This window comes from Clupea harengus, chromosome 17, assembly GCF_900700415.2.
Source record: "Clupea harengus chromosome 17, Ch_v2.0.2, whole genome shotgun sequence".
Classification (NCBI taxonomy): domain Eukaryota; kingdom Metazoa; phylum Chordata; class Actinopteri; order Clupeiformes; family Clupeidae; genus Clupea; species Clupea harengus.
This window is the reverse complement of record NC_045168.1, coordinates 26,607,031-26,623,915: the sequence shown is the minus strand read 5'-3', so window position 1 is coordinate 26,623,915 and position 16,885 is coordinate 26,607,031. Positions and strand designations below refer to the sequence as shown.

The 16,885-nt window shown below is 44.7% G+C and overlaps 1 protein-coding gene across 6 annotated transcripts in view; it reads right to left on the bottom strand.

The window, feature by feature from the left end:
* The window catches only part of xylb (xylulokinase homolog (H. influenzae)), an 82,434-nt gene that overhangs the window by 56,241 nt on the left and 9,308 nt on the right, over nt 1–16,885 (bottom strand). For 5 of the 6 annotated variants that reach the window (XM_012821301.3, XM_042710299.1, XM_042710298.1 and 2 more), the window contains exons 15-18: nt 15,852–15,948; nt 11,179–11,237; nt 9,314–9,401; nt 4,362–4,456 (exon numbers count right to left, since the gene is read on the bottom strand). In XM_012821301.3, coding sequence (XP_012676755.2) covers nt 4,362–4,456; nt 9,314–9,401; nt 11,179–11,237; nt 15,852–15,948 — 339 coding nt within the window. Of the gene's footprint in view, nt 1–4,361; nt 4,457–9,313; nt 9,402–11,178; nt 11,238–15,851; nt 15,949–16,885 lie in introns of those variants that run through there. The other variant, XM_042710301.1, reaches the window with a different exon arrangement.

The window sequence follows — 16,885 nt, the reverse complement described above, 5'->3', positions numbered from 1 at the left end:
AGTGTGTTTGAACTGTAGGTATTAGTGTGTTTGTACTGTAGGTATTAGTGTGTTTGAACTGTAGGTATTAGTGTGTTTGAACTGTAGGTATTAGTGTGTTTGTACTGTAGGTATTAGTGTGTTTGTACTGTAGGTATTAGTGTGTTTGAACTGTAGGTATTAGTGTGTTTGAACTGTAGGTATTAGTGTGTTTGTACTGTAGGTATTAGTGTGTTTGAACTGTAGGTATTAGTGTGTTTGTACTGTAGGTATTAGTGTGTTTGAACTGTAGGTATTAGTGTGTTTGAACTGTAGGTATTAGTGTGTTTGAACTGTAGGTATTAGTGTGTTTGTACTGTAGGTATTAGTGTGTTTGTACTGTAGGTATTAGTGTGTTTGAACTGTAGGTATTAGTGTGTTTGAACTGTAGGTATTAGTGTGTTTGAACTGTAGGTATTAGTGTGTTTGAACTGTAGGTATTAGTGTGTTTGAACTGTAGGTATTAGTGTGTTTGAACTGTAGGTATTAGTGTGTTTGAACTGTAGGTATTAGTGTGTTTGAACTGTAGGTATTAGTGTGTTTGTACTGTAGGTATTAGTGTGTTTGTACTGTAGGTATTAGTGTGTTTGAACTGTAGGTATTAGTGTGTTTGAACTGTAGGTATTAGTGTGTTTGTACTGTAGGTATTAGTGTGTTTGAACTGTAGGTATTAGTGTGTTTGAACTGTAGGTATTAGTGTGTTTGAACTGTAGGTATTAGTGTGTTTGTACTGTAGGTATTAGTGTGTTTGTACTGTAGGTATTAGTGTGTTTGAACTGTAGGTATTAGTGTGTTTGAACTGTAGGTATTAGTGTGTTTGTACTGTAGGTATTAGTGTGTTTGTACTGTAGGTATTAGTGTGTTTGAACTGTAGGTATTAGTGTGTTTGTACTGTAGGTATTAGTGTGTTTGTACTGTAGGTATTAGTGTGTTTGAACTGTAGGTATTAGTGTGTTTGTACTGTAGGTATTAGTGTGTTTGTACTGTAGGTATTAGTGTGTTTGAACTGTAGGTATTAGTGTGTTTGTACTGTAGGTATTAGTGTGTTTGTACTGTAGGTATTAGTGTGTTTGAACTGTAGGTATTAGTGTGTTTGTACTGTAGGTATTAGTGTGTTTGAACTGTAGGTATTAGTGTGTTTGAACTGTAGGTATTAGTGTGTTTGTACTGTAGGTATTAGTGTGTTTGTACTGTAGGTATTAGTGTGTTTGAACTGTAGGTATTAGTGTGTTTGAACTGTAGGTATTAGTGTGTTTGAACTGTAGGTATTAGTGTGTTTGAACTGTAGGTATTAGTGTGTTTGTACTGTAGGTATTAGTGTGTTTGTACTGTAGGTATTAGTGTGTTTGAACTGTAGGTATTAGTGTGTTTGAACTGTAGGTATTAGTGTGTTTGTACTGTAGGTATTAGTGTGTTTGTACTGTAGGTATTAGTGTGTTTGTACTGTAGGTATTAGTGTGTTTGTACTGTAGGTATTAGTGTGTTTGAACTGTAGGTATTAGTGTGTTTGTACTGTAGGTATTAGTGTGTTTGAACTGTAGGTATTAGTGTGTTTGTACTGTAGGTATTAGTGTGTTTGAACTGTAGGTATTAGTGTGTTTGTACTGTAGGTATTAGTGTGTTTGTACTGTAGGTATTAGTGTGTTTGTACTGTAGGTATTAGTGTGTTTGTACTGTAGGTATTAGTGTGTTTGTACTGTAGGTATTAGTGTGTTAGCTCTGTAGGTATTTAAGCAATAAGCCCCAAGAGGCCGTGTTTTGCGCTGGTTTTAGAACAGGTAAGGGGAGTTGTTAGGCACGACGCGAACAAAATAGTTTAATAACAAACCGTCATTCTTCCGCCACTACAAAGTATAGTTCCTAAATAAATCGTTGCCACGCAACAGCCAGATGGAACACTTGCGCTACCGACAAAAAAGGGGTGCTTATTTATTCACATTCATTTGTATATCGCCATTAATAGTGCAATTGTTGAAATAGTTTTCAAACGGGCTCCTCTTTGCTGGTGCAGCGACAGGGGTATCTTGATGTTGACGCTTCAGTGTCCCAGATGATGTTGCAAGGATGTTGCTCCACTCCTTCCTCTCGCTGTAATTTGGACGCCAGTACGATTTCAGTGACGACTCGCACCTATCTATGTCCCGTCACTGCCACAATCTCTCTCCCCTCTAGGCCAGCGTCAGCTTTGTAACGTCTTTCTTTCTTTGAAATATTCCATGTGCAGTAATATGGAATGTTATCATAGAATGTTATGAGGACAACTTGAAAGGTAATGCTGGATTTTACAACGGCATGGAAGCCAATCACAATCAAGGATTGGAACAATCAGTTTTAGAATAGTGTGTTAGTTCTGTAGGTATTAGTGGGTTAGTTCTGTAGGTACTTATCTGACTAATAATGTTTCTAGTTTAGGCTTTTTGACTGTAATTATGGTTCTAGTTTTGAAGGGGTTTACCAATTCCTTGTGTAGGTGATTGGTCATATGATATCAACCCAAGTAATAATCTGTTCTCAGCTAATTTAATCACTCTAGCCACACTATCAACGTTTTGGATGAAAAGACGATTGTAGGTTGTTAAATACATGGCATGATTGAAATACGAAACTAATGATCACATTCCTTACATATGCAAATGTAATGTTTGACTGCCTTAAATGGACTTACATCCTCAACATGAAAGCACCCAATTCTCATGAGCTGCCAAATGAAAGTAGTTCTACCCACAGTATTCAGAGCACAGAGCAAGAGGCTCATTTCCACAGTGTCATGATGAGCACAGCTCACAATGCAAGGCTTTGACGTGTCGTAGCCGTGATTCTACCTATCTGTAGTGGGTACACAGTTCTGAAAAGAAGCAGTCAACACTAGCTGAATCTTTGAAACTATACTGACTATACCCCCCACCATCCACCCACCATCCACCATACTGCAGAATCACAATCCATTTTGATCACTGACCACCCAACCCCCCACCCACTGCCTCACACACACACCGACACACACACTGACCACCCAACCCCCCCACCCACTGCCTCACACACACACCGACACACACACTGACCACCCAACCCCCCCCACCCACTGCCTCCAAATTAAAAGACAGATTAACATCACTGTATGGGCACCACCCCTCACCCCTCACCCCTCACCGCCCCCGTGTCCCCGCTGCACGATGTCATTTCCATTTCACAGCTCTGCGTGCGTGGACTCTATTTGTGTTATAAAGGCAAACAGGCCAGTTAATTAGTCTGCGGCTCTCCAGTCGCTCGGCTTTATTAAAAAGAAAAGAGAGAAGGAAAAGAAAATGAAAAAGAAGGCAGCAGCGAGAGGAAAGGCTGAATCTGTCAGCGTTTAGAGCTCATTGATTGCCGTCCCCGGTTGACCCCTACCGGTTCCACCCACCACACCCACGGCTCTCTCACTCTCCCCCGGCTCTGCACCGTACATTTCCAGGGACGGCCACCGCGCCTGGCTGGCATGTAATTTACTTTTACAATGCTTTCACCAAAGGGGATGAAGCAAGCATTTAATGAAGAGGCAGTGAGTCATAAAGGAGGCCATTCGCCGGCCTGGGCATCTGTGACTGATGGGAGAGATTGGGGGTGGAGTTCATGAGTTGGTGAAAAGCGGGGGTGGGAGGTGGTGGGTGGTGGTGAAGGAGAACGTTCCCCCCATGTGACCCCGCCATAAGGACACGGCAGAACCCGAGCATGACTCAAGAAACGCCACAACACCATGATGGATCACATGAGGTTGCTCTGCGCGGTGCAATTGCCAAGGCACCTTTGAGCTGGCTGCTTCTATCGAGACATTTCACACAGAGGGTAGATGCCCAAGCCCCAGGAGCCACTCAAGCATCTATTACCAATACCATACCATATTAAAAACTATATGGAGATATAATGTCTTTCATTACTTTGAAATATTAGCCAAGAGAATTTCACTTCTGGTGCTCTTGATGGCAACGGCTTAAGCGTATAGTTCACATACTGCATAAAACACTCATCCATATTGGCAAAGCCAAGACCATTACCTTACAAGCCATATTTAGTCCATTTATGGTCTTGTTATTAATACTGTGTTATATCCACTCCTAACAGATGCTCCATATTTCTTTATTGCCTCTACATCTGTTGGCCATATAGTGTATCAGTGTTTCAGTGCTAAGGGTATGAATCAAGGTGAAGGTGACCATCAACGTGTAACGACGGACATAACAATCTAAATTTAAATGACGCTACGCCTTGCTGTTGATGACGTAGACTCCAAATGTCTTGAGTTCACACTTTACCATGAATGCGTAATATGTTGTTATGTTTTATGAGTATGTTTGCACACCAACCTCTTCGGCCCCTGGGGTCGGGTTCACAGCCAGCTGTGGTTCCGGGGCATTACGGACAGCTTCCTGGAATGCTTCCCCAGCCTCGGAGACCAGCCCTGGGGAACAGACACAGCCTCGTGAGTCCAGCAAAACATATTGCAAATACCTAAAATATTTAAAACAGTATCTTACAGAGTGAAAGACGAAAACATGCATAATGCATCTGGGAGAGTTTGAGAATGTAACAACAACATTATGAAAACAAGAGTTGACTTTAAAACTATTGTAAAATATTTTGGGAAGAAAACAACATTCAGAGTCTGCAACAACACCAGTCACGACTAATATATACATAACAACATAAACTCTCTCAAGCGTGGCAATAGAATCCACAGGAAATCAATTATTATACAGACATACACTGTGTCAACAACATTGTTTTACAGATACCTAATTTACAGTTGTATGCTTAATGTGAACATCCTTGCTGATAATGGAAAGGTACAATTGGCATATTCAACCAACTGCAGCTGCACAACTATCTTAATTCAACATGAGGAAAATGTACTGTGTGTTGCTGAACTATTGTTCCTGAACTATTCCACAGTCTAATGTCATTCTTTCATGGTATACCACAGCCTATAACTATTTGACAATACCATTTTCTCATCTGAGTTTATTAATCAGCATTTGCTTCTGCTGCTTATAGAAACACTCTATGCGTGGAAGAAAAGGCAGCACTTAATATTAATATCACTTCCCTGTGCAGCTTCATCTCCCCAACATTCTGCTGAGAGGATCCCCATAAGGGCTGCAGCTATTCTCAAAGTTGAACTCCTGCAATGTTTCTCTCCTCTGTTGAACCCACCTACAGTATGTGCGCATCTGATGAACAGCACATTGGACAGTCTTTGTTTTCTGTCTGCCGTGGTGTCCTTCTAAAGCATCCACCGGAAAGAGATCACACTCCAACACCAGAGGTGCTTATGCAATGTTCCGAGCCACCGTTGACCTTTTCTGCAATGACTGGACCACATCACCTCTTTCTCACTTAGTTGCTGTTGATCCTTGAGGGCAACTTGCAGCAACATTGGCTTTTTACTGCGAGTTGATCAACTGAGCTTAAACACATCCAAAGCAAACAAGGCATTTCTCAGTGACTGCTGCGATGAGTTCAGCTGTGTGTGGGGGAGATATTTTCACATCAGCAGGAAGGCCAGACAACATTGTCATAAACCAGTAAACTTCTCTGACGAGCATTGTGTTTTTGCCTGTGACACTGAACAGCATCTCTGATGTGTCTTTCATCTGGAGAATGAGTCACAAGGAGCCAGATGCTGGCAGGGCATGGAGCCATCGGGGGGGTTTTTGCGCTTTTATTCATTAGGCTAATTTGGCTCTCACCCAGGTGGCCTGAGTCGAAGCGCGTGCACACACACACACACACACACACACACACACAGACACACACACACACACACACACACACACACACACACACAGACACACAGACACACACAGACACACACACACACACAGACACACACACACACACACACACACACACACACACACAGACACACACACACACACACACACACACAGACACACACACACACACACACACACACACACACACACACAGACACAGACACACACACACACACACACACACAGACACACACACACACACACACACACACACACACACACACAGACACACACACACACACACACACACAGACACACACACACACACAGACACAGACACAGACACACACACACACACACACACACACACACACACACACACACACACACACACACACACACACACACACACACACACACACACACACAATCACACACACACAGACGCCTTGATCCATGGTCTGCACGTCAAACGCAAGTAAATTGGTACTGACAAATGTATTGAATTAAGTCAGCATCCATCCCCGTTAAGGGTGGGAGACATATTTATTGGTTGGTGTGTTCCATCCCTGACGAGATCGAGTTACGGCCAGAGAATCCCAAATGCGAGGGGGAGCGAGAGCCGCGGCAGGCCAGGCCTTCCCTGACAGCATCCGGTGGGGACAGTAACATGTAGCCCAAACATGACAGGAATACACACACACACACACACACACACACACACACACACACACACACACACACACACACACACACACACACACACACACACACACACACACACACACACACACACACACACACACACACACACACACACACAAACATGACAGGAATACTAATAGTAATGAAATCAAGCGTAGCCAAATTACAATGGCTGTATCATCCCCCGTTTGAGAGCCACAGCACTCGACCCCACACGCGTGGCCATTTGCCTCGCTTCTGCTGCTCGCCGGTGAACATAATAAATAAAGACATAATTAAAGAAAAAGAGAGCATGGCAGAATGGAAATGGTCTGGGTATGACTGGAGAGCAGCTCGCTCGGTGTTCCACTCGAGAGCGGGGGACAATGGGGCGCAGGTGAGGTGAGGCGAAGGCCCAGTTTAATTCCTTAATTGGCGGCGTTAAGAGCACTGACGTTCGTCAACCATCACGAGCTGCCTTCTTTTTATGGCCTGCTCATGACAAGATCTAATGCGGGATAATTACGGAGACGCAAGAGCCAGAGGTTAATTAATTTCACGAGGAGCTCATCTAAGGCGGGTGTTATCTTGCAATAAAGTTTGCAATACCCTCTCCGTCTGTGTAAGTCATTAGTTTCATCTATGAAATTAGTTTCATCTCGATTTGCCTTCATAACTCTTCAGTGGCGTGTTTCTGTTGTTTGTATAGGGTCATTGGATCTAATTATGTCCATACAAAATGGAACGTATAAAATACCTACCTAACACTTGCTCTTAAGGAGTCTATAGTGCCAGTCTGTGCGCTGCCAGCAGCACTGGTTGCTAAAGAACAGCTATGGCGTGAATGTTTGTGGTGGCGTAGTGATTTGGACATTCGTGGACATGGCGGTAATGCTCCTCCAAAGGCAGCAGGACGAGGCACTCAGAATCAAATTGACCACAACGCCACAGAATATATGAGCTGCTGAACATCATTTCTTACTGATTCTGTCAGCTCTGATTCCCTCTCCACAACCTACAGCCCCTGGCCTGTCAGTCCTTCACATTTACATTTACATTTAGTCATTTAGCAGACGCTTTTATCCAAAGCGACTTACATATGTGTGACTTACAATGTATACACATTTTACATTTACACTAATGGCACACTGCACATCAGGAGCAATTAGGGGTTCAGTGTCTTGCTCAAGGACGCTTCGACAGGGAATCGAACTAGCAACCTTCTGATTACTAAACGACTTCTCTACCTCCTGTACCACTGTCGCCCTTCAACTGTAGCACTGGTTAAAAAACGAGCTTTTAGGCCACAACATGTCATTCCCAGAGGTCTATATTGTGGAATGCGGCGTGGCTGGCACGTATGCAAAATGATCGAACTGGAGAGTCGCAGCTCCGTCTCTACAGGCGTCTCTATGACCCTTCAATGCAGGAGCATAGGGATTCCTACATGGCACAGAACTCTTGGAGGGAGATGACTGCAACAATTGTACAAACCTTTGTGTGGTTTACTAATGTTTCATCCTTGCCTGATGGACACCGAGGATCAAAACGTAACGTTTTTCCTGATAAAAAATGGCTGTCCTACCATGCCATGCATCCCGTCAAGAGTGCAAGAAGCGTCAGTGGTATCTCTGGAAATGGACATGGACATTTTCAGCACCAGGAATCTTGCACATTCCAGAATAGTGTTATGTTGAACAGAGGCTGTGCTGAGAACGTCTGCACCATAAATAATGAAGCCCTTACAACCATCACAAGATGGTGCAGCGGCACGAGCTTTTGCCAGTGGTGCAAGTTTTGACTTCCATTAAAAGAGTGCTTAGGGCATTACATTAGTGTGGATTATGAGAAGAGGGTTACAGAAAAAAAGGCAAAAACAGGAAAAACAACGCATGAATAATACATGAACAATAAACGCCTGATTTAAAAAAAAAATGCTGATCTCTAAAAGCCCCCTCCATTCAATTGTGTTAATTAAGCAACAAGAAGTATTAGATTCCACTGTCTGGCATTCAAAACAAATGAGACCAGTCGTCATAGGATCATGGAAGGCTTTTAAGCAAACCTATCCATCATATGGCGTGGAGTTAAATCAAATTAATAAGGCTGTCTGTCTGCATCGCATCCTTCCCCTTACAAAGGCAGACGAGAAACAATATATGACGTGCGGCTGACATTGCACAGACACGGGCCCTTTTACTGGTCGCTCTTGGGTGTCAAGGAACAGGAGGAAAATCAAAAGCAGACATTTTTTTAAAACATATCTGTGTGTCATGTTAGAATCCCAGAAAGGTTTGATGAGCCTGCCAAACAGTGTTCACATAAAACGGCTGTCCAAATCATCTCCTAGCAACCCAGCCAAGTCTCAATGCAAGATTCCAAAAACAAAATGTGGGAACAATGTTTTGTTCCTGCAGGTGCAATGTGTGACTTTACTGACCTTTATGTGGCAAGAGGGTTGGTCTGCACAGGTGCAGCTACTGGTTACTTCTATGTTACCTTGCATACGTACATGTGTGATGGGTGTATTTGGTGCCCAGTATTTCACTGTTTAAACACATCTCAGTTGCCTCCCCTAGCCCCCACCCATAGCCAATTGGTACAAAAACAGAAGCACTACAAATAATGCAAATTAAATTCCATCTGTTGCTTTAGCCTGGTTTTATACATAGTTCAAATGTTGTTTTTACTGTATGTATTTATAAATGATTTGTTCTTTCGAGCATCCTAAGTGGAAGCCATTTGTTCAAATCACGAATAACTTGAATGAAGAGTGTGCAGCAAATATGACTATGAAACATGATCACCGGCTGATATCATGGATCGCTAGACTGATTCCCTCAGAAGGAGGGTCTTACCATGCAGAGCTCTGTAGGCGCAGCCCAGGCAGGCAGAGTTGGCCACGTCGATGGTGTACACCGGTGCATTGAACACATCAGACAGCACCTACAGAATGCAATGGAAAAAGACATGGTAGAGTGTCCTCAACAGAGAGTCATGGCAACTAGGGCTGAACGATTAATTGCATTTGCGATTTAATCGCGATATGATAGAACGCGATTTTCTAACCGCAACGTTTGCGATTAAAAAACGTGGTCTAAAAAAAAGATGGTAAATTTTGCACACAGTGTTTAAAAAGTGCATGCCTAGTGTTTATACTTAAAATGACTTTTTTTTTTTTTAAATTAATTACTTAAATGCACAGTGGCCACCGATTTGTTGTTCTTGTTTCTGTAATGAGCAGTTAAAAAAAAATGTAAAATGTGGGAAAGAATATTTTACACTAAATGTATCTAATATTGTGTTAGTCATATTTAAATCATTCATTATGTTTTGTTGGGAAAAAAAGAGGATAAAAAATAAAAAAAAACGCATATTAAATCGCAATCGCAATATTTTGGTAAAAAATTGCAATTAGATTATTTTCCCAAATCGTTCAGCCCTAATGGCAACAGAGTATCATCAACAAATAGTGCTCTGGCTAACATGGAAAAATATAACACCTATAAATAAATAGTATACCATAAATACCATACCATACCATACCATAAATAGTAAACTAACCCTTCACACCTTCCATTGAGAAACTGGGCAATGTGTGGCATCACAAACTATAACCTGGGTGACATTTCAAAAGCATCTAGCAAAAGGCCATGAATACTATTTGCCTGCTCTGTTAAGACCTGCTGGTGTTGAATACACACAGAGTGCTGATCGACGGTGGCTGGTTGGACAGCAAACACTACATTAGTTTGGTAATGACGCCATGCCATCTCTGAGGATCTCCGCTCTAACAATGCCAGATCGCTTCAGGACAGGGAGACGGTGAACACAACATGTCTATGCTGACAGTTGCAGTAGTTGCAACAGCTTCTTTCCTTTTTAGCAGATAAAGGCCTATTATTATGACTGTCAAGTCAGATGGTAGAAACAAAAACTGCAAATTTCCTAGCAGGAAAATGATGGGGTGCCAAAACAGCATGGTAATACCATTTGGCATAATGTTTACTCTACCTTCTTTATTTGACGGCATATGGATACAGTACTTTGGGTTCATTTAGGAGCTTTTAAGTCATGCAAACATAATGCTTTGGGTTCATTTAGGAGCTTTTAAGTCATGCAGACATAATGCTTGATAGTAAGTGGCCGCTCTGGTATTAGATAGAGTAATCTCCCTTATGCACTGCTTTCACTGTTGTGGAAAATGGACTACTCCAAAATAAAGTATTCTTGTCACAGAAGCTGAACAACTCTGTCTCTGTTATGCATACCACGCATAAGACAGACATGCGCCTCACTTGCAGAACCTATCCACGTCCACCCCCCCCCCGAGTAAACACTGGAACAGTACACACGCTCTTCCTCCTCCACGCCTTCCCTCCCTCTCTGTCTGTCAGCCAGCAGCCTCATGTATGGGAGAGCAGGTCAGCCGAGGTCTCAGTGCATTTAGTGCAAATCAAACCCAAAACACAGCTGAGATCCTCCCAGAGCCACGCCAGTCAGATAGAGTTACATTGACAAGCAACCTCAGGGCAGCACGCATACTATATACCCACAATGCATTGGAGCTCTGCAGGCCTCGACTGGTAGCCTCAGGACTAGCTGAACAAACGGTGCTGCTCTCAGTCAAACAGACCAATGTGACAGGAACAAGGCACAAAGAGTGAATATGCCACGGTGAGTATGACTGATGAGGCTCTTAATCTTGATCTCGCTCTTGTACCTGGAGAATGTCCACATTGGAAGATGCCCCACCAGTGGCCAGGACCCTGGTACCAGGTACTAAAACACAGAAACAATGAAAACACAGTTTTTAAAAACCACACGGGGCAAGCAAAGACGACGGGTGTTTACTTCTGTTAGTTGGCTGATTTAGAGGAAAAGAATATAGAGTATGTGGAATACATGAGAAACGGCAGGCATGATTCATTCATTCCATGCAGTCTCCCCCTCCCCCCCTCCCCCTTCATTAGCATGGCGGCTAAAAGCGGCTCTTCTGAGGCTCCATACAGTGGGCTGGCGTTCCGCAGTGGGCCGCCCCAGCTTCCTTCCAGTGGCACAACAGGTTATCAGGCTTGGCTGAGAGCATCATTACGGTCCTCTGTGGGGGGAGCGGAGCTGCTGAATGACTCAGGCGCAAGCCCCATGAGTGGCTCATATGCTGCTTTCAGCCAGTTAATAGGTGCAGGCTGCCAGATGGAAGAAAGGCTCACACTGCAAACCCCCCCCAGCCCCCCCCCCCCCCCCCCTCTCTCTCTCCGCGGATTTGCCCACCAACCCTGCCTGCCTTCCTCGCCTCTCCGCCACAGTGGGGTTATACAAATCTGCACAAGACGATGGTGTGTGGGCAGGCACTCAGTACCACATGAAAGCATCGAAACAAGCGAAGGAGGAGAAAGAAAGAGCACTGCAATTATGCTCTCTCTCTTTCTTTCTTTCTCTCTCTCTCTCTCTTTCTCCTCTCTCTCTTTCTCATTCTCTCTCTCTCTGCTCTCTCTTTCTTTCTCTCTCTCTCCTTCTCTCTCTCTCTCTCTCTCCCTCTCTCTCTTTCTCATTCTCTCTCGCTCTCTCTTTCTTTCTCTCTCTCTCCTTCTCTCTCTCTCTCTCTCTCTCCCTCTCTCTCTTTCTCATTCTCTCTCGCTCTCTCTTTCTTTCCCTCTCCCTCCTAAAGGCATTAACATAACAAACGTCCATGAAAGGAAAAGTGTCCCCTCCTGCGTTGCACTATTAAAAACAGTCACGCCAGTGATTGGAGCCTCGGGGTGGCGATGGAAAGTCAAATGGATGCAGTATATGCCTTCCACAATTGATTTGCTGCTTTGCCCCCTCCGAGCACCTCTGCCCCCCCCCTCCGAACACTCTCTGCCCCCCCCCCCCACACACATTTCCACTATCCAGCGGCCATCACTGTTGATGAGCGCGGTGCGGTGAGATGTTGGGAAAGAATGGGAGTTAGAACTAAGACAAGAATATCACACCGCGGGGAGCCACAAAACACATGACTAGTGTGGTTCATAGAGAAAAAAAGATCGTCTGATGTGATAGCGTACAGTATATGTCAGGTCTGCAGATATCAGTTCTTAAGATTTTGGACATTTTTAATTCAGCCTGTTTAATGGACCGAGCAGTAATGACTGTTATTTCACAGAATTTCCATTTCTCCGTCTGTAAAGATCCCCCTCACGTCACGTCTAAATGATCAGACTAGTGAGGTTTTCAGTGAAATCCTATCTTAGCCATCTGCTCGGTGGGTCGACAGGAATGAAGTAATGAGCTGAAAGACTAGATGGCCAATCATCCGTCATCCCATCTTTCCCTTTGGGGAGCAGATGCTCTGATGAAGGCCACTGGTCAAAGCTCAGCTTGATGCAAACCCAGCGTACAGGACAGCAGTCATTGTGCCCTCAACCCTTCGGTCAGGAGAGAAGGTGCTGCTGGGTGAGTACCACTGAACCGATACCGGGAGTAGGGGGGGGGGGGGGCAAGACAAGCAAGACATTTGTGTCATGAGACCAGGTCTCGAGGGGACTCAAGAGCTCACTGTGTAAGCATCCGCTGGTCAGTCCAGAGCCTGACGGCCAAAGGGCTATCTGGACACGAGGTCTCCTTGAGTGTTTTCCAAGCAGTCCGTTTCATGGAGGCCGTTTTCATTCTGCTGTATGTGCATTACTGGAGGCCTGCATGCATGCAACGGGATGATGGAATGACTAAGACTGCCCTCGTTTACACTCATCAATATGTATGGAAGCTCCTCCTCCACTCCTCTCTCGCTTGATGTGTGTTCTCGAAGCTGCAGCACAAGGAAACACTCTGTAACACATGCAGGGCCATGCACAAACACACCTACACATGCACACACACTAACACTACACACCTACACATACATACACACACACTCAAACTACACACCTACACATACACACACACTCAAACTACACACCTACACATACACACACACTCAAACTACACAACTACACATACACACACACTCAAACTACACAACTACACATACACACACACTAACACTACACACCTACACATGCACACACACTAACACTACACAACTACACATACACACACACTCAAACTACACACCTACACATACACACACACTCAAACTAGACACCTACACATACAAACACACTAACACTACACACCTACACATACTCACACACTCAAACTACACACCTACACATACACACACACTAACACTACACACCTACACATACTCACACACTCAAACTACACACCTACACATACACACACACTAACACTACACACCTACACATACTCACACACTCAAACTACACACCTACACATACACACACTCAAACTACACACCTACACACACACTCAAACTACACAACTACACATACACACACACTGAAACTACACAACTACACATACACACACACTCAAACTACACACCTACACATACACACACACTAACACTACACACCTACACATACACACACACTAAAACTACACACCTACACATACACACACTCAAACTACACAACTACACACATCACACACACTAAAACTACACATACACACACACTCAAACTACACACACACTAAAACTTCTTAAAGTGGTTTGTCCGTAAATAAATGCATACAAAGCCGTGCTGGTGCCCCACGGTAGCTGGTAACTAAGACTCTAATCCTACGTGGGTACGCAGCTCAGTGGCCACCCTGGCACTGTGGGTATCCCTGGCACTGTGGGTATCAAAGCTCCACGCTGCAGACGAGGCGGGAGGGAGGGAGGGAGGCTCCATGCTGCACACACTGATACCTACCTGGACTGAGCAGGGGAGATCCAAGCATGCAGTGAATAATTTACAGGCCAACAGTGCAGTTGCATCTTTAATCAATGTCCCTTCAACCAGAGGGACGGTATGTGTGTGTGTGTGTGTGTGTGTGTGTGTGTGTGTGTGTGTGTGTGTGTGTGTGTGTGTGTGTGTGTGTATGTGTGTGCGTGTGTGTATGTGTGTGTGTGTGCGTGTGTGTGTATGTGTGTATGTGTGTGTGTGTGTGTGTGTGTATGTGTGTATGTGTGTGTGTGTGTGTGTGTGTATGTGTGTATGTGTGTGTGTGTGTGTGTGTGTGTGTGTGTGTATGTATGCGTGTGTGAGTAACCTGGAGCAATTTAAAGAGGACACTTTATTATGGAAATTATGCCGGGAATATGAGGGGGGAAAAAAACATTATTTCCACATGATTTAGCGCAATGTCATGGCTTAGCTTTAATATATCAGTATTTAGCACCTAGTTAGCTTAAAACAAATACATGAAAATGTGGACGTTTGGACAATTTGTTCCAGCTAACTACAGTAAGGGTATATGGAACACATGTGTTTATTTCATAAGGAGAGAGCATTATGGGTAGCCATGGGGCTCCTACATGCATATACACCACCCGAATGTATGGAGTGTCTGAAAGCTTCTATGGATGGCCTATTAGAAACAGACATATTTAGATAGACTGCTTTTCTGCAGACTACACACAATGAGACCGCATTTAGTCCAGCCTATGCTTCCTTTCAAATCTCTGAAGCAGAGTAGCTACCCTTAGTAAAGGACAGATATTGCACACACACACACACAAAGAAACAAGAATATCACAGAGCCATTTGCGTTCACTGAGAAGGGACCCATTAACCAGTGAGTTCATTATTAATGACTATTGATGGACGCTGAAACCGCCGGCCACAGGCAAGCTGCACTGGGCCAACGAGTCCCAACAGCACCCTCCTCCTCCAACCAGCCCCCTGCCACACAACCGCCGTTATTACACCGTTAAGAAGGAGCGGACAGAAACCTCCCGTCCCCGAACAGACATTAAAAACATCCCTGCACTCTGGACGGGTGGTGCACAACCGGCGGCTCATTGGCTGATCTCGCTTGAAGTGAAGTGTGCTCGTTTCAACCCCTGTTGGCAGCCACAGCCACGGCAACTCATAATATAATCACACTCATTTTGAGCCAGCACATCTTCATAAACTCATAATATAATCCCACTCATTTTGAGCCAGCACATCTTAATAATCTGACACGACACACCAACCTCCCCCGAACCCTGAGCCTTGGGTGTTTGTGTTAGCGACGCTCTTTATCAGCTGAAGTCCCTCGGAGGGGAGCAGAAGAATAACAGCTGGAGGGTTTCTGCCAGCACAGAGCTGAGGTGGGAGCAGAGCCACAGTTACGGGGGAGCAGGATGTATGTTGATGAGAGCAGAGAGGAGAGAAAAGGAGAGGAGGAGAGGAGGAGAGGAGAGAGAAAAGGAATGAATTTGAGAGAAAAAAGGCAGACCATTAGACAATTAGATAACGAGACCCACAGACCGGATAGAGTGAACAGAAAAGAGAGAGCCAGAGCCAAGGCCTGAGCACTCACGGATTTTGTAGCCCAGTTTTTCGGCATGGACCCTCTTTGCCAGGAACTGTCCCTCGACCAGGGCTCGGATCTCTTCCTCCTGTGTGAAGGCCTCGACCTGCGTGGGGGAGAGGCACAAAGGGAGTCTTTGGGTCAGGAGAGAGGGACGACCCCCCTGTCCTCACAGAGCCCCCTGACCTCATCTCACACTGCAAGACAGACATCCTAAGAGTACTACATCTCAGCGCAGCAACCTGGAACACAATCTCTCTCCATCCCACACCATCTCTCTCCATCCCTCACCATGTCTCTCCATGTCTCTCCATCACACACAATGTCTCTCCGTCACACACAATCTCTCTCCGTCACACACAATCTCTCTCCATCACACACTATGTCTCTCCATCCCACACAGTGTCTCTCCGTCACACACAGTGTCTCTCCATGTCTCTCCATCACACACCATGTCTCTCCGTCACACACCATGTCTCTCCGTCACACACCATGTCTCTCCGTCACACACAGTGTCTCTCCATGTCTCTCCATCCCACACAATCTCTCTCCGTCACACACAATCTCTCTCCGTCACACACAGTGTCTCACCATCTCTCTCCGTCACACACAATCCTCCGTCACACACCATGGCCCCTAATTTCATTGATGGGCAATGAGCAAAGCAATGAGTAAGTCCATCACGCATGACCTAAAGCTATCATGTGGCGTGTGGGAGCACTGTGCTGACCCATCCATGTTTGCACTTAGGATCTTGCTCAGGTTATTCAATTAGCAAAACAATTTGGCCAAGTTATTAGATTAGCTTTAGTTCAAGTGCTGCGGACTATGCTCGTTGCTCTGCTCGTTGCCAGTTTGCCCATCAATGAAATTAGGGCCCAGAGTCTCTCTAACAGACACAGCCATGCAGCTCTGAGCAGCAGTTGACCAACAATGATCATCCTGTTGAGCTCACTGTGCACTGGGTGTGTGTGGGCTGTTCACTGTGCTGGGAAACTACATTTAGTTCAGCTGAATAGTGTAGACATCATTGAATGGCATTT